The sequence below is a fragment of the Protomyctophum bolini genome, assembly GCF_963924005.1.
Source record: "Protomyctophum bolini genome assembly, chromosome: 19".
NCBI classification, from domain to species: domain Eukaryota; kingdom Metazoa; phylum Chordata; class Actinopteri; order Myctophiformes; family Myctophidae; genus Protomyctophum; species Protomyctophum bolini.
This window is the reverse complement of record NC_137880.1, coordinates 7,702,472-7,717,262: the sequence shown is the minus strand read 5'-3', so window position 1 is coordinate 7,717,262 and position 14,791 is coordinate 7,702,472. Positions and strand designations below refer to the sequence as shown.

General features: G+C 43.6%; 1 protein-coding gene across 1 annotated transcript; it reads left to right on the top strand.

Moving 5' to 3' along the window:
* The first annotated feature begins 1,322 nt into the window (after nucleotides 1-1,322).
* Nucleotides 1,323-14,791, top strand: ckbb (creatine kinase, brain b). Its single transcript, XM_080790863.1, has 8 exons — nucleotides 1,323-1,421; nucleotides 5,694-5,907; nucleotides 9,017-9,171; nucleotides 10,040-10,172; nucleotides 11,489-11,660; nucleotides 12,133-12,256; nucleotides 12,472-12,661; nucleotides 14,370-14,791. Exons 2-8 carry the CDS (start codon nucleotides 5,715-5,717, stop codon nucleotides 14,546-14,548), a joined length of 1,146 nt encoding a protein of 381 aa, XP_080646989.1. The 5' UTR covers nucleotides 1,323-1,421; nucleotides 5,694-5,714; the 3' UTR covers nucleotides 14,549-14,791.

Genomic DNA, 14,791 nt, shown 5'->3' with positions numbered 1-14,791 from the left:
TCCTCTCCTCTCCTCTCCCCTCCCCTCCCCCCCTCCCCTCCTCTCCTCTCCTCTCCTCTCCTCTCCTCTCCTCTCCTCTCCTCTCCCCTCCCCTCCCCTCCCCTCCCCTCCCCTCCCCTCCCCTCCCCTCCTCTCCTCTCTCCTCTCCTCTCCTCTCCAAAACCATGTTTCTCCTAGTCAAAACTGCATTCTCACTATAGCCATAATTGTAATTAAAGATATCCGTAATAACATTCTTACTAGTATAGAAATAGTATTTCAAGATATCTAGAATTTAATTACTCCTAATCAAAATCGATTTAAGATATCTTTAAATCATTTAAATAATATAAGTGGCCGTTTTAACATTTAATAGCTATAGACTTGATGTGTATAGCCTACTAGATATCTAAGTTCTTCCTATAGTCAAAATGTATGGCTCAGATATCTACAATGACATTATTCCTATACACAACTGTCATTTCAGATACATTTTGACTGGTTAAAACTAGTACAGCTATCTATATAACTTCATTCATACTAGTAGAAATTATATTTCAAGATATGTACCTCATTACAATTTGTCCTATAAAAAATTGTCCTAGTCAAAATCCTAGGAGAAATGAAGTTCTTCCTATATCAACAATTGCTATTCTTCCTGGGAGAAATGAAGTTCTTAGGAATGACTTCACTTTTTCCATTCATGTGTATTGGGCTTTTAGTTTCAGATATCCGTAACTGCAGAGTTTTTACTATAGGAGAAACTTTCAGATAGTCATAACCTCATTCTTCCTAGGAGGAATTACGTTCTTCCTAGGAGAAATTAAGTTCTTCCTAGAAGGAATTATAAGTTCTTCCTAGGAGAAATTAAGTTCTTCCTAGAAGGAATTATGTATTACTATTATGTATACAACGGCTTGCCATACCTCTCCTCCCCCTGTCCCAGTACAACAGTATAAGACTGTGGTTTGTCAGTGGTCAAGGATGGGTTTATGTACATTCACTGGATGGTGGTACTGCACAAATTGACTAGGTAGAGAGAGAGAGAGAGAGAGAGAGAGAGAGAGAGGGAGGGGGGGGGGGGGGGGGGGGGTTGGGAGAGCCGGAGAGGGAGGGGGGCAGACAGACAGACCACGGACGGGGTCTAATAAGGGGGGGAGACATCACACCACGTGAACCCGTGGCGTGGACGCGGAAGAAAAGGAGAACCTTGCAGCAGGGTCTCCAGCTCCGCCCGCCCGTCCAATAGAATGAATGGACCTACAAATAGTCGACCAATGGGAGGCGCGCTGCGTTCCGTATAAAAGGCACAGCTCAATCCTCTTTAATTCCGCACAGCCGTCATAATAATTTCCGTCCTGCTGTCCCGTTCCGTCCGTCCGTCTGTCCGTCTTCTAGTGTCTGCACTCAGACACCACCGAGCCTTCTGCGTCAGGAGAAAGGTAGGAGGACAGACATGGTTGTATTAAGAACGCTGCAGAGTGCCAAACAATGTGAGGTTACTTTATTTCCCCATACAGTTGACACGCAAGGGGAATTGTGAATGATTTAAGGACATGACTCTAGAATAAGTGGATACAACTAACAGTGGGCTTGTATCATGGCTGCTCTTCTTATTTCCCTTGACTCATTCATTCCTGCTTGGATAAATTAATGGCCATGTCTATAGGGTTTATTTTCGCAGGATGGCTAGATAGACAGACTGTTTGGTTTTGACAAGATGGGGTGACAGCCCAGGTGCACGCAATGATTATTAATTATGCATGGTTAATGCGTCACGTTGAACAGAGCAGGGCGGCCGGCCCCGTCGATGGATAGACCGACCGACGACACACATTATTAAGACCTTGCTTTTATTAGACCTTTTATATTGTAAACCAACTGGACCTTTTCGTAAAAAAAAGGTTTAAACGGCACCGTTGTAGTGTTGCGGAACGTCATTATACCGGCATCTTCTCCACTCCAACGACCTTTCCCAAGGTCTCCTCCCGCAGTGTGTCTGCTCTGCAAGGTCTCCTAGACCTACTGCGCTGCTGCAGACAATGGAAGGCGAGCACACGCACACCCACCGCAATGATGCATTCCATCTGATGGAATGCATCATAAACAGCATTTTGGCTCTTTTTTGTTGCTGCTATAACTATAAATAATTATGGGCCGTAATTACGCACGAGCGCGTGTATTGTCCGTCGATGGGTGGATGGGAGCTGCGGTGGAACGTCATTGGACTTTTTCTTTATATAGAATAAATAAGAAATAGCCTACATCATGAAGGGTGTGTGTTTGGGGGGGGGGGGTTTATTTGCCTTGCGTCATCGCCTTGTAGGCCTAATAATGAGCCTTTGTCGGCTTGATCTCCCCCAGGGATTTGAGACCCCGTGTGTGTGTCTTAAGGCGATTATTTAACCAAATGGTTCATTATACTGATTTAAGCGTTTCTGTTTAAGGATAAGAATAGGCCTATATACCCTATAGGCCAGTGGTTAACCCTTTTCATGTCCCTTATTTGGGCCACTGACCACAATTTGTTGAGATTTAGCCTCAGAGCAGCCCCAAAACTAAAGAATATTTTGTTGTCTCTCCTATATGGTACCAACATCAATATACAGCATGGAATTGTGGACCAAATCTTATCCAATGACGACAGGCAGACGTTGATCAAAATAACAATCAATTTATCCAATGTGTAGATTTAGGACTGACCTCATGCTTCCTTCTATGCATGAGGAGTCCAAGCTGCTTCTTTTCACCTTATACGGGAGAGTTTCCCCCGGCCTGACGTATAGTGTGTGTGGAAGGGGCACGTTATTCCGACCAGTTCCTTTCCCCTCCATCAGGTGCCCCGGCTGGCCAGGGGGAGGTAGTTTAGAGACCAGAGTTACTGCATGTTTTTTGTGAGGGTACCTATACCCTAGGGGGCATGGGGAGAACATGCAAACTCCACACAGAAAGGCCCTTTTGCCAACCCCGCCTCGGGTATGGGCACTGATGACGCGGAGGAGGGAACACTCCACAAAACCAGGACCTTCTATAGCTGTAATGTGACTCGGTGTTAATTTAACTGAGTCACTGCTGGTCCATTTGTACACTCGGTTACAGACATTGTTTTGTTGCAGTGGTTTTCAACCCTTTTTTTTCATATCAAGGTCCATTATTTATTTGGCATTTGAGCCATATGGACCACCATTTGATGAGATTTAGTTATTTTGTTGGCTTTTCAATTCCATGCTGTATTGATGTTGGTACCATAGGAGATAACAGGCAAATGTTGATCAAAATAACAAGTCCCGCCTGTGGTTGTGCCCCAAGCTCTTCGCACCCATTGGTTGCCGTTTCATGGTTGGACAAAAATCCTCTATCTCCAATCCACTACCATTGAAGTAACGGGTTTTTCGGTTGCTTCGTATTGATATTCTGTGCATTCAATTCTTATTTTAAACGTTGTCCGTAAAAACGAACATCACAGGTGCAGCATGGTGACTGAGCATATCGTGTTTGTTTTTTAGTTTTTTTCCAAAAATGTTTTAGCAAATTCAACATAAACTAGGCGGAAAAAGGCAGAAGAGCCTGCTGGTTAGTCAGTCAGGGACCAATCAGAAGGCTGACAAAGGGTTCTTCGTAAATTAACAATAATTGAACGCTTAACTTAATTTAAAAAATAACTTATCTACAAGCCAAGCTTGCAGATCTGCTATTTTTTGCAATGTTTGCCTATTATAATTGAGACCATCTCAAATAATTGCAATTTATTAAAAAAAAACTTTTTACTATAGTTTTTGGCTATTTGTAACCAGACAATCTACAGTACTAGCTTAACCCATTGCTTGTTTTATCGGCTAGTTCTGGGGGAAATTTTAATGATTCAGAGAAATGTAGAACACGCAACAAAATTGTGCAGCCAAATACAAGTCACGGTTGTTTGTTAAAAATGATGCTAAATGATGCTCATATTTGTAAGCACAAAACAGGCTTGAGAGGTTATATCGATAAGCAACTGTGCAGAGGATTAAGTGATGTTTGTTGCATTGCAGGGCGGTTAAGATACTGCAAGATAACAAGATCTGTATTTATCCCACGAGGGGAATTGAGTCACAAAAGACACAACAGTTAAGATACAGATTATAGTACTGTAGATGCAGCAGTGACATACCCAACATGCAATACACTGTTCAGCAGTGCTTGCGTGGTGCAAGGCAAAAGGAATGCACCGCAAGCATGTCTAATTGTGTGTCTTGATTTGTTATGCTAAAAGCAGGGGTTTATCAATGTCTGTTCACAAGACTTGTCTTTGACTGCGGGATTTATTTTATTAGCCCCCTCCTATGCCCAGCTTTTCGTGTTTGTGAAAACGCAAATGTTGAAGACAAAAATGAGGACGGAAAATCTAAGACGCAAATTGTGATTGGCCGGAATGACATTTGTGATTTATTTGATTGGTTGAGCACGGAATGTGATGTATGATGTTAAGAGCGCCCCTCACTTCACATGGGCATGATGATGTCCCCGCGTTTTAGCGAAGGTACTTTCAGCCTCTCTGCGTCGTCTGATCTGAGCGTGCGGGAGGGTTTGTAGGGTGTGTGCGTGTATATAGTCATACCAGACTGCTGGGCGAGTGCTGGCGTTTTGGCATGGGGGGAATGAATGAGCAACATATGGCATGAATTCTGTACTGGCCATATATGGAGCTTGTCTTGAGTGTACACTACAGGGTTTGATGAGGTCAGGTCAACATTAGGGATGGGTCTGATTAATCGTTAATAGGACCCTGTTGGAAAGGCAATATTGTCATCCAAAGTTAAACAGGGCAGGGCTATAGACTTACCAAAGTGTGCCTGGGATGTGTCTGTGTAGCTGCATGACTGAGAGGAGTGGAGGTGAGGTTTGGAGGATTTAGCAGGTGTTGGGATTTTACCTAATCAGGCCTAAGCTGGGGTTGCTATGGCGATCAATTGGCTCAACACAAAAGTGTGGGCACCCCTGGTCTAGACTCCACCTATATGGCTAAGAAAAGTTGATGTTTTAAAACACATTTTTTAGGCCTTTTTATAAGTTAATCTATGCCAGGAATGGGCAACTTTCACAATGGCGAGGGCCACATTGCATAGAGCTGTCATAGCAAAATATATAGTAGATTGGCTATTTTTTAATTGGAATCCTGAAAAGTAACCTAATTCCAACTGCAGTTATGTTAACTTTATGAACTAAATACAAATGCATTAGACATAAAAAAAGACAATGATTCTAATTTCATTTCAAGGCTCATTATGTATTCGTCATTTGAGCCACGGACCACCATTTGATGACATTTAGCCTCCAAGAATATTTTGTTGTCGTTGCTCAAAATAACAATTCTTGTATTTGTGTTGACTTCTTATTGTAAATGAAGTAATGCCAGATGTCTAACAATAATTTAGCTCCTGAGAGCGTAAAATGACACCAAAAATAGACCTGTATGTGTCTATTTGGTTTCATTTTGTGCCCTCAAGAGTTTAAGATTTATAAGAGTCCATTTGGTTACTAAGAGACCACCTGGAACCGCTTCAAGGACCACTGGTGGTCCCGGACCACTGGTGGTAAAACCACTGCTCTAAACAGACGTGCATACATTACACACACGTCCAGTCATTGAAGCGGTTAAGGCTCAAAAAGTAGGCTGTACTGTAAGAAAATAATAATATTCATCAACCGCCCTCCCTGTTGTTGTGTGCGTGCAGGTAGATCTTGGGAGCGCCACCATGCCGTTCGGTAACACCCACAACAAGCTGAAGATGAACTACAGCGCCGAGCAGGAGTACCCCGACCTCTCCAAACACAACAACCACATGGCCAAGGTGCTGACCCCCGAGCTGTACGCCGACCTGCGGGACAAGGAGACCCCCAGCGGCTTCACGCTGGACGACGTCATCCAGACCGGGATCGACAACCCAGGTAAGCCAATTAAGCCCCCCAGAAGGGGCCGTCCGTCTGCAACGCTGACGCTACTGGCCCAAAGTGGAACTGCAGCAAGTTCATGACTAAAATAAAAAAATGTTCTGTCAAAATCAACACTGCTACACAGGCATGTACGTACACATTGATGTGTGTGTGTGTGTGTGTGTGTGTGTGTGTGTGCTATAGGCTTACAATTGAGCTTGGGATTAGGCATTTAGAGGTTTGGTTTTAGGATCCGGATGTTAGAGATTTCCCCTATTTTATAATCTGTTGTGCATCGCTGATGTCACGCACCAGAAAATAGCTGGTCTGCAAGATTAAGTGTGTAGTAGATCTGCTTATTTGTTTTCGGCTATTTCTTGACTATTGTACGATGGCATCTTAAAATGTTGATGTCCTCACAATCCTGGTAACGCAAACGTTTGTGACTGGATAGCTAGATCTATCTCAGGAATTCTAATCTAATGTGTATGCCTGGATGGAGCATGAAAAATAGCAGATCTACAAGCTCGTAGACCACCACCGAGTGGCGCGCTACGAGCTTGTAGGTCTGCTATTTTTTTTTAAAAGCTGCCAGCTTCACATTTCTGCCGTGGTGGAAAGTAACTAACTGCTGTACTTGAGTGCAATTTTGAGGTATTTGTAGTATTTCCACTACCTTACTTCTACTCCACTACATCTCGGAGGCCAATATTTTAGGCTACTTTTACTCCGCTGCGTCACGATGTGACACATTGTGAGCTTGTAGATCTATTTCCAAAACATTTGTATACATAATGAAAGCTTGAAATGAGACATTCTGCATAGTGAGTGCTATAAGTACTTAACCTTTTGGTGTTAAACATTATGTTATGATTTAGCTATTGAAAAATAGCAGATCTACAAGCTCATAGAGCTACGAACTTGTAGTTCTGCTATTTTTCAAAAATCGTAAAAATGTGGCGCAAATCTTTGAATATATATTCTAAGTTTTTAACTCGGGTCTAAATGGGCCAAGTACATTTTGATGCCAATGCTTTTGTACTTTTAATCAAGTACACTTTGAAATCTGGACTTTTACTTGTCATTCTACATTGCAGTATCGATACTTTCACAACAATTGAGTACTTTTCCCACCACTGCATTTCTGCTGAGTCACTGTGGGGGGCATGGATGAAGGTCAAACCTTCCAAGGTTCTGCTGACTCACACCGGAGTCGAGTTTCACATAACCCATTTCCGCAGTAAAACCCCCACCACCTCTAATCAATCAATGAGCTATCATTGGCCGATGACTAATTATAACCTAAACACGATACACTTCAACTCCTTGGAACGGCTATCGTGGTGTTTTTTTTTTAGTGAATCAATATTCTCTACGCTGAATCTCTTCGACAGCATTAGCCAATCTACAAGCTGGGAAATGGTGCAAGCTGCGATCTACATGCTGAGAATAGCAGGTGGTGTGAGTTTGTAGATCAGCTATTTCCAGTGACCGTTCCCATCCACAATGGGAACGCTAGGGTGGAAGTGAATAATTTGATTTGTTTTTAAGCCGTGATGGACCTTTCATTCCCCTCGGACATTGGATGATTTGATTGAATGTCCACTAGGATGTTTATTAGATTTGTATGATGCGTAGTGTAGAATGTAAAGTAATAATGTCTTGTTCTGTTGACTGGTGTCTGTCTGTGCTGTATTTTTATTTATTGCTGCTTTAGTCTAAATGAAAATTTCTCCTTTTGGACCTTGACGTTTTCTGAAGAACGTGTGTGAGATCTGCATAACTCACCGACCTGTCAACGGGTCAATTCAGACCGCTGCAAACTGGTTGCGTTGCGACGTATTGGTGTGCACCGGGCTGCTGTCTTTGCAGTCACGCAAATTACGCTCACACAAGAGTTGTGGGTGACTAATATTTATATCGGAGCCCACTATTCAAAGATTTATTTTCATGTTTTGAATCTGTTTGTAACTTGTTCCAGACTATCTACGTAGTGATATTAGTCTGGCCATGCCAGACTAACTTGATTTCCTACTGGAAATCAAGTTGGTGTTTATTAGTCAAAGGTGTGAAGTACATGGACACTTGGGATGACACAAACGAGTGGGGGCTCGTTTTCATCGTTGCCCCACGTACTGTTTAACATCACGTTTGTGTTGAATGTGGTGCATACCAGATCGGAGGCAATCCCTCTGGTGTTTGACAGTGGGTGTCACTCGCTGACTCTGGAGAAGTAAGGACACTGTCCTGAGTAGACTATCTTAAATACCAATCCCATTGACATTTGCCCCTGCCTTCTACCCCCGAGCCAGAAAAGCAAGTTGGTAATGGGTGGGTCACGGTGGGCTTGCAAGACCGACTGTAGCTAATTTGTTTTGGGAGGTCTGAAGTTTAGTTTTTATATTTTAAATTTGATTTGACTGGTCCGAATGACCGAAACATTGCTCAATAAATCTAGTTCATGTAGACTGTGTGCAGGATCCTTTTATTTTTTTTCCAAAATGGATTTGACAAAATGAGAGCTCCCCATGCGCTGCTTTGAGAAGGCTTAGCCGGTAACTGACTCTCTGTAGCGTTGTAACACCGTGGAAGACTTGTGAGGCTATACGTTGGTGTAGCCAGCAGGTTCTAATCGGCACCAATTAAAATGATTGGATTGACACTGGTCTCTGACGAGATTAGAAGGCCACAGCAGAGTGAACCTGCAAAGCCTCGTCTATGCTCTGTTGCATGCCTGTGTCGCGCACCAAACGCAGCCGATCCACAAGCTCACAATGCGTCGCCTTTGCGACACATTGTGAGCTTGTAGATCGGCTGTGTTTAGTGCGCGAAGCGGTGCAACTCGGGCATTAGAGGTGTCGGTGTCGCGTCACACGACAGACTGAAGCCGCTAACGGTGGCTTTGTCTGTTGATCTGTCGGGGAAGCGACAGTTTTCTGCACCATGCTGTTGCTGGAAAATGTGTGAAAAAAACATTTGGACACAAAGGTAGATCGTTCTTCCGGGTCCTTCAAATGCCATTGAGCAACTTCTGTTGAAATTAAGAGCTGAGGGCGGGGTTGTCCGGTCTCTAGATTATATATATATATATATATAACTCTATGGTCCACCCCCTCCCACGTAGGTCATCCGTTCATCATGACGGTGGGCTGTGTGGCCGGAGATGAAGAGACCTACGAGGTCTTCAAGGACCTGCTGGACCCTATAATCGAGGACCGCCATGGAGGATACAAACCCACAGACACACACAAGACCGACCTGAACCCCGACAACCTGCAGGTACACACGCACACGCACACACCTGAATCCAGATCTGATCGGAGCACAGATGTCATAATTTCTCAATCACATTGAGACACCAAAATCGGCTGCCTATATAGGGTTCGTAGGAGCTGTCCATGGTGCTGAAGTCTATCGGGTGACTTTGGTCCCTTGGTGGCTGGGCCTCTCAGAACGGGCACACACACACTTATCTGGCCTGGCAATGAGAAAACACTACAATTATTTGTAATAACGGGAGTATTTCAATATTGCAGCATTGGTATACATTGGAACTACAGATTCACTCCCAGTCTTCTGCCGCAGTCTGAAAACGCAGTTAACGCACCTCCTCAGACTCTTATCTTGGCCCATAGCACTTGCTGTAGTACTTTCTCTATAGCCTCGACTTCCTACAGGCGTATGCAAAGGCTCAACTTATGTAACTTAGATGGCAGTTTATGTAGACTTATAGTTATGTAAACATGGCACTATATATACATGCATATTTTCTTTTACAGATATTCCACTGTTGCGTTCATGGCTTGCATACGATTCTACTACTACTTTGTGTATACCATATGATGTATATTTGCTTCTGCAGGGTCCCTGAAACGACATATTTTCAGATGGGGTGGGGGTCGGTAACCAATTGCAGAGTTTTTGGGTTTCTTGACATGAAAAACTTTGAGAACCACTGACATGGAAACATGTTTTTTCAGGAAACTGATTTAGAAGGCATTTGTAGAATCATCCTCGGGTCTAAATGGGCTGTAAGTCACTGGATTAAGAGCATCTGCGCTAAATGCCTAAATTGTACTCTAGCAATGCATGCGAGTACTTTTACCACCACTGTTGTAAACGTATCGTGTGTGTGTGTGAATTCCAGGGAGGAGACGACTTGGACCCAGACTACGTGCTGAGCAGCAGAGTTCGCACCGGGCGGAGTATCCGAGGATTCTGTCTGCCTCCTCACTGCAGCCGCGGGGAGAGACGCGGCGTCGAACAGATGTCCTTAGAAAGTACGTGTCTGTCTCTGTGTTGTTTTTTTTTTTTTGGTCATTGTCTTTTTTTTTATTAGTTTTGATTTTCATTGTTTTTAGTTTTAGTCAACTATATCATGAGCTATTCATCGACTAACTCAAGTTGATTTAGTAGACTAAAATGTATTTTAGTCTAAATGGCTGATTTTACACTTTGTATTGAAACGGCAAATTTAGAATTTTTAGTTTTAGTCATTGTCTTTTTTAATTGGTTTTGATTTTCATTGTTTTTGTTTTTGTCAACTATATCATAAGACTAACTCGACAGTTGATTTAGTAGACTAAAATGTATATTAATTATATTTATTCCTGGATTTAGTCAATCCTAGCTAGTTTTAGTCGTCATTGTGTTTCCTAAACTTCCAATTAGTTTTCGTCAGTGGAACAAAATGTAATGGGCGAACATTGTTCATCATAGTTTAGTTGATAAAATCAACACTGGTCTGTCTGTCTCTCCTTCCCTCTTTCTTTTCATTGTCTGTGATTGATTTCATCATTGATCTAACAGTCAGATACCGCCCTCTGGTGGACAAAAATGGTGTTCCCTGTCCAGAGAACAGGGGAGGCACTCTAGTTTTGGCAGCATGCCTGTCTATAAACACAGTCTCCTTTCCAATTCAGGTCAAATTGAGAGAAAATAAGTTGCAGGTCCTTTACGAATATATTCCCACACTTGCCACCAATGTGAAAAGACCTTAAAGTCCAGTAAGTCAGTGAAAGATCTACAAGCTCGCAAAGCTATACAAATCACGACATTTTTGCACCATGATGCTTGTGAGTGCTAGGAATGGGACAGTGGTTGACCAAGGGGTTAGAGGAGTGCTTTTGTGACCCGACTGTTCACAGGACAAAATGTGGGTGGGGAAGTGGATCTCCACCACTCTCCCCTCCCCCAAACACAGCTGAAGTGCCCTTTAGCAAGGCAGTGAAAGGACCGTGTGTGTGCGTGTCAAAAATGTCATATCTACAAGCTCGCAGCGCTGCAAGCTTGTATATCTGCTATTTCTGAATTAAAACTATTTCAATCATTAACCCATTTTGGTGCTGCCACTATGTTATGCTTTAGCTATTGAAAAATAGCAGATCTACAAGCTCATAGCGCGCCACCGAGTGACGCGCTACGAGCTTGTAGGTCTGCTATTTTTGAAAAATCGAAGAGCGACTGACATTTTTTAGAATCTGATCTCGGGTCAGAATGGGTTCATCAGACCAGTGTGTGTGTCCAGTGGAAACCTCGTATGAATCTGATCTCGGGTCAGATTGTGGTTAATGTATCGTCTCTCCTGGGGGCTCAGGTCTCGCGGCATTGGACGGAGACCTGAAGGGGACGTACTATGCCCTGAAGGACATGACGGACGAGGAACAGCAGCAGCTCATCGACGACCACTTCCTGTTCGACAAGCCCGTGTCCCCCCTGCTGCTGGCGTCTGGCATGGGCCGCGACTGGCCCGACGGCCGCGGCATCTGGTGAGAGCACACTACTACTACTACAGTGCCAGGGGAGGCGGTGCAGGGCAACTTTGATGATGCCGGGGGTACACTATATATTTCCACACTCGCTCCGGATGGGCCACATTGCATGTTACTGTCGTAGCAAAAAATAGGCGCTCTACAAGCTCAAAACGTGTCTATATTTGAATTGTAATCCTGCATTTATTTATTTTTGGAATCTTGAAAAGTTACTTTTCTTTCATTTCAATTAACTTTTTATTTTCTTTATGAACTAAATACATTGGACATTAAAAAGACAAACATTTTAACTGTTCAACATATGTTCTGAACGAACCCCCCCCCCCCTTTCTTTTTGTTTATTCATAATGATATTTAGAATACATAATCAGGAAAGTCCTTGTACGACAGTGAATCGTTACTGTCCGACACTGGTGTCAATATTTTTTTGATGGTCCAATAAGACTTGATGTTGACGCTCACTGTCCAGGCACAACGACAGCAAGACGTTCTTGGTGTGGGTGAATGAGGAGGACCATCTGAGGGTGATCTCCATGGAGAAAGGAGGCAACATGAAGGAGGTCTTCAACCGATTCTGTACCGGACTCACAAAGGTATAGGCTGAAATCAGAGATTTATTTGCCTGTGCAATTTTTTTCCATTTACAAAGACAGAAATGAATTGACAGAAATTGATTCATACGTAGCAATGTTCAATGCCAACAACACAATCCAATTGTTTCGTGACACAGAATCGTCAACTAAAATGTCGTGATTGTGTGACAGCCCGACTGCTTGATTGTTTTGACTGATCCTCTTTGTGTTCACAGATCGAGACTCTGTTCAAGGACAGGGGCCATGAGTTCATGTGGAACGAACACCTGGGCTACGTGCTCACCTGCCCGTCCAACCTGGGCACCGGGCTGCGTGCGGGCGTGCACGTCAAGCTGCCCAACGTCAGCAAACAGGACAAGTTCGGAGAGATCCTCAAGAGACTGAGGCTGCAGAAGCGCGGCACAGGTAAACTATTCACCGTTTAACCCATTCTGACCTGAGATCAGATTCATATGAGGTTTCCACTGGACACACACTGGTCTGATGAACCCATTCTGACCTGTGATCAGATTCAAAAAAATATCAGTCGCTCTTCGATTTTTTTAAAATAGCAGACCTACAAGCTCGTAGCGCGCCACTCGGTGGCGCACTATGAGCTTGTAGATCTGCTATTTTTCAATAGCTAAAGCATTACGTGATGCTAACACCAAAACTGGTTCCCGGTCAGAATGGGTTAAAGCCATTTTTTCCCCTTTAATCCCACCATTTTGCAACCCATTTTTGTCGATTATTTAATGTAATCCTGGGCGTTATTACACTCCCCCTGCCAACCTGGGGAGAGCATGTACTGGCCTCATGCTTCTTTCTATGCATGAGGAGCCCAAGTCGCTTCTTTTCACCTGACGGGGGGGGGGGGGTGAAACCAGTTCCTTTCCCGTCCATCAGGCTGGCCAGGGGGAGGCAGTATAGAGACCAGGATTACTGCAGTTTTTGTGAGGGGGTTAGGGTTGGGGGAGAAAATGCAAACTCCACACTTTCCTTTTGCCAACCCCACCCAGGGTATGGGCACAGACAACGCGGAGTGAGAGGACTTGCCTACAGCGTCCCCAGCGGGAATCGAACCTACTTGTTTCACAGTCCTAAAGATAAAATGTGTGACAGTCACTCCTAAAGATCCGATTTAATAACTGTGGGTCCTAAATGTGATACACATTTAACTCTCAATCCAGTGATGTGAAGAGGTTTTCAATGTAATGAGTCCCAGGATGCAGGGATGGTCTTTTAGAATGAGTCCCAGGGACATTTGATGTGTCTCACTTCAACAGCGTTTAGAGTCATATTTTGCCATTTTTACAAATCGCAGCATTTAACTCTAAGTTAATTGTATGTGGTTATATTCAGTAGTACAGACTAGTAGTGCATCCCATAGAATAAAAAACTGTACAGTAGTGCATCCCATGGATGCAGAGGTTGTTGTTTTATTTCATCCCTTAACCATAAACTGCTTTTTGCTCTGCAATGTAACTATCAATCCCTTTTATCAACGTAAAGCACTTGACAAGACAAAGATGCTGTGTTGGCATGCATTTGTGAGGATTGCTCATTGTAAAACAATTACAACATGTGTACTCACATTATCAGTATAAGTAGCATCAGGGAGCACACTTGACAGCAATTAATCAAGTAATTGGTGTGTTCAATTCATTGTCTCATACAGTATTACATATTGGCAACAACAATGGATATATTTACAGGGAAAATAAACTGAACACACCGGAAAATATCGCTTGAGAAGGGTATCACTAATGCTATTGTTTAGGCATGCACCGTTGTATTGGTCAATATCAGTTTGGTCAAATAAAACTGACATTAACTGATGGCAGTAGCTGATATGTCTGTTAACGGTTAGATTGGCTATTTTCTCCCAGAATAGGACCGTTGGTGGTCATGTGATTAATCTGAATCGATACAATTGAGTATTAAACCATTAATGGAACCCCCTTTTTCTTTTTCAAGACTGGAACCCATTTTTGGGTAGTTGTATATCACTAAGCTTTTCAGTAAACCAAGGTCAGGATTTAGAAGTAGTTTTTTTTTTTTTGAATCAGCCTCAGTCCTAACTGGTTACCATCCATTCATGCCTAATTGCCTCCCTCGTCTTTTTGACTCTCAGGGGGCGTGGACACGGCGGCGGTGGGCGGCACCTTTGACATCTCCAACGCCGACAGGCTGGGCTTCTCGGAGGTGGAGCTGGTGCAGATGGTGGTGGACGGCGTCAAGCTGCTGGTGGACATGGAGAAGCGCCTGGAGGCGGGCCAGGACATCGATGACCTCATGCCCGAGCAGAAGTGAACTGTCACCTTTGGCCTTTCACCCCCCCTTCCCTCTCACCTGTTAACCCGTCGTCCGACCCAGCACTGATCTCCTGTATAATCGGATGTAATTATAAACATCATGGAGATTGTCCCCCTCCCTAGCGCCCCCTAGCGTAGTGCGACAGCCCAACACTGATCCTGTTAGAACCTGTTCAGTCTTTGATCACCATGACCAGGGTTTAAACATCTGTCACAGCTGGATAGAAAGTAATCCATAATA

Excerpts from the sequence above, each read along its gene's own strand:
- ckbb (XM_080790863.1), top strand. The coding sequence starts at position 5,715 with ATGCCGTTCGGTAACACCCACAACAAGCTGAAGATGAACTACAGCGCC. Across the intron at positions 5,908-9,016 it reads GACCGGGATCGACAACCCAG|GTCATCCGTTCATCATGACG; the intron begins GTAAGCCAATTA and ends CCTCCCACGTAG. Across the intron at positions 9,172-10,039 it reads TGAACCCCGACAACCTGCAG|GGAGGAGACGACTTGGACCC; the intron begins GTACACACGCAC and ends TGTGAATTCCAG.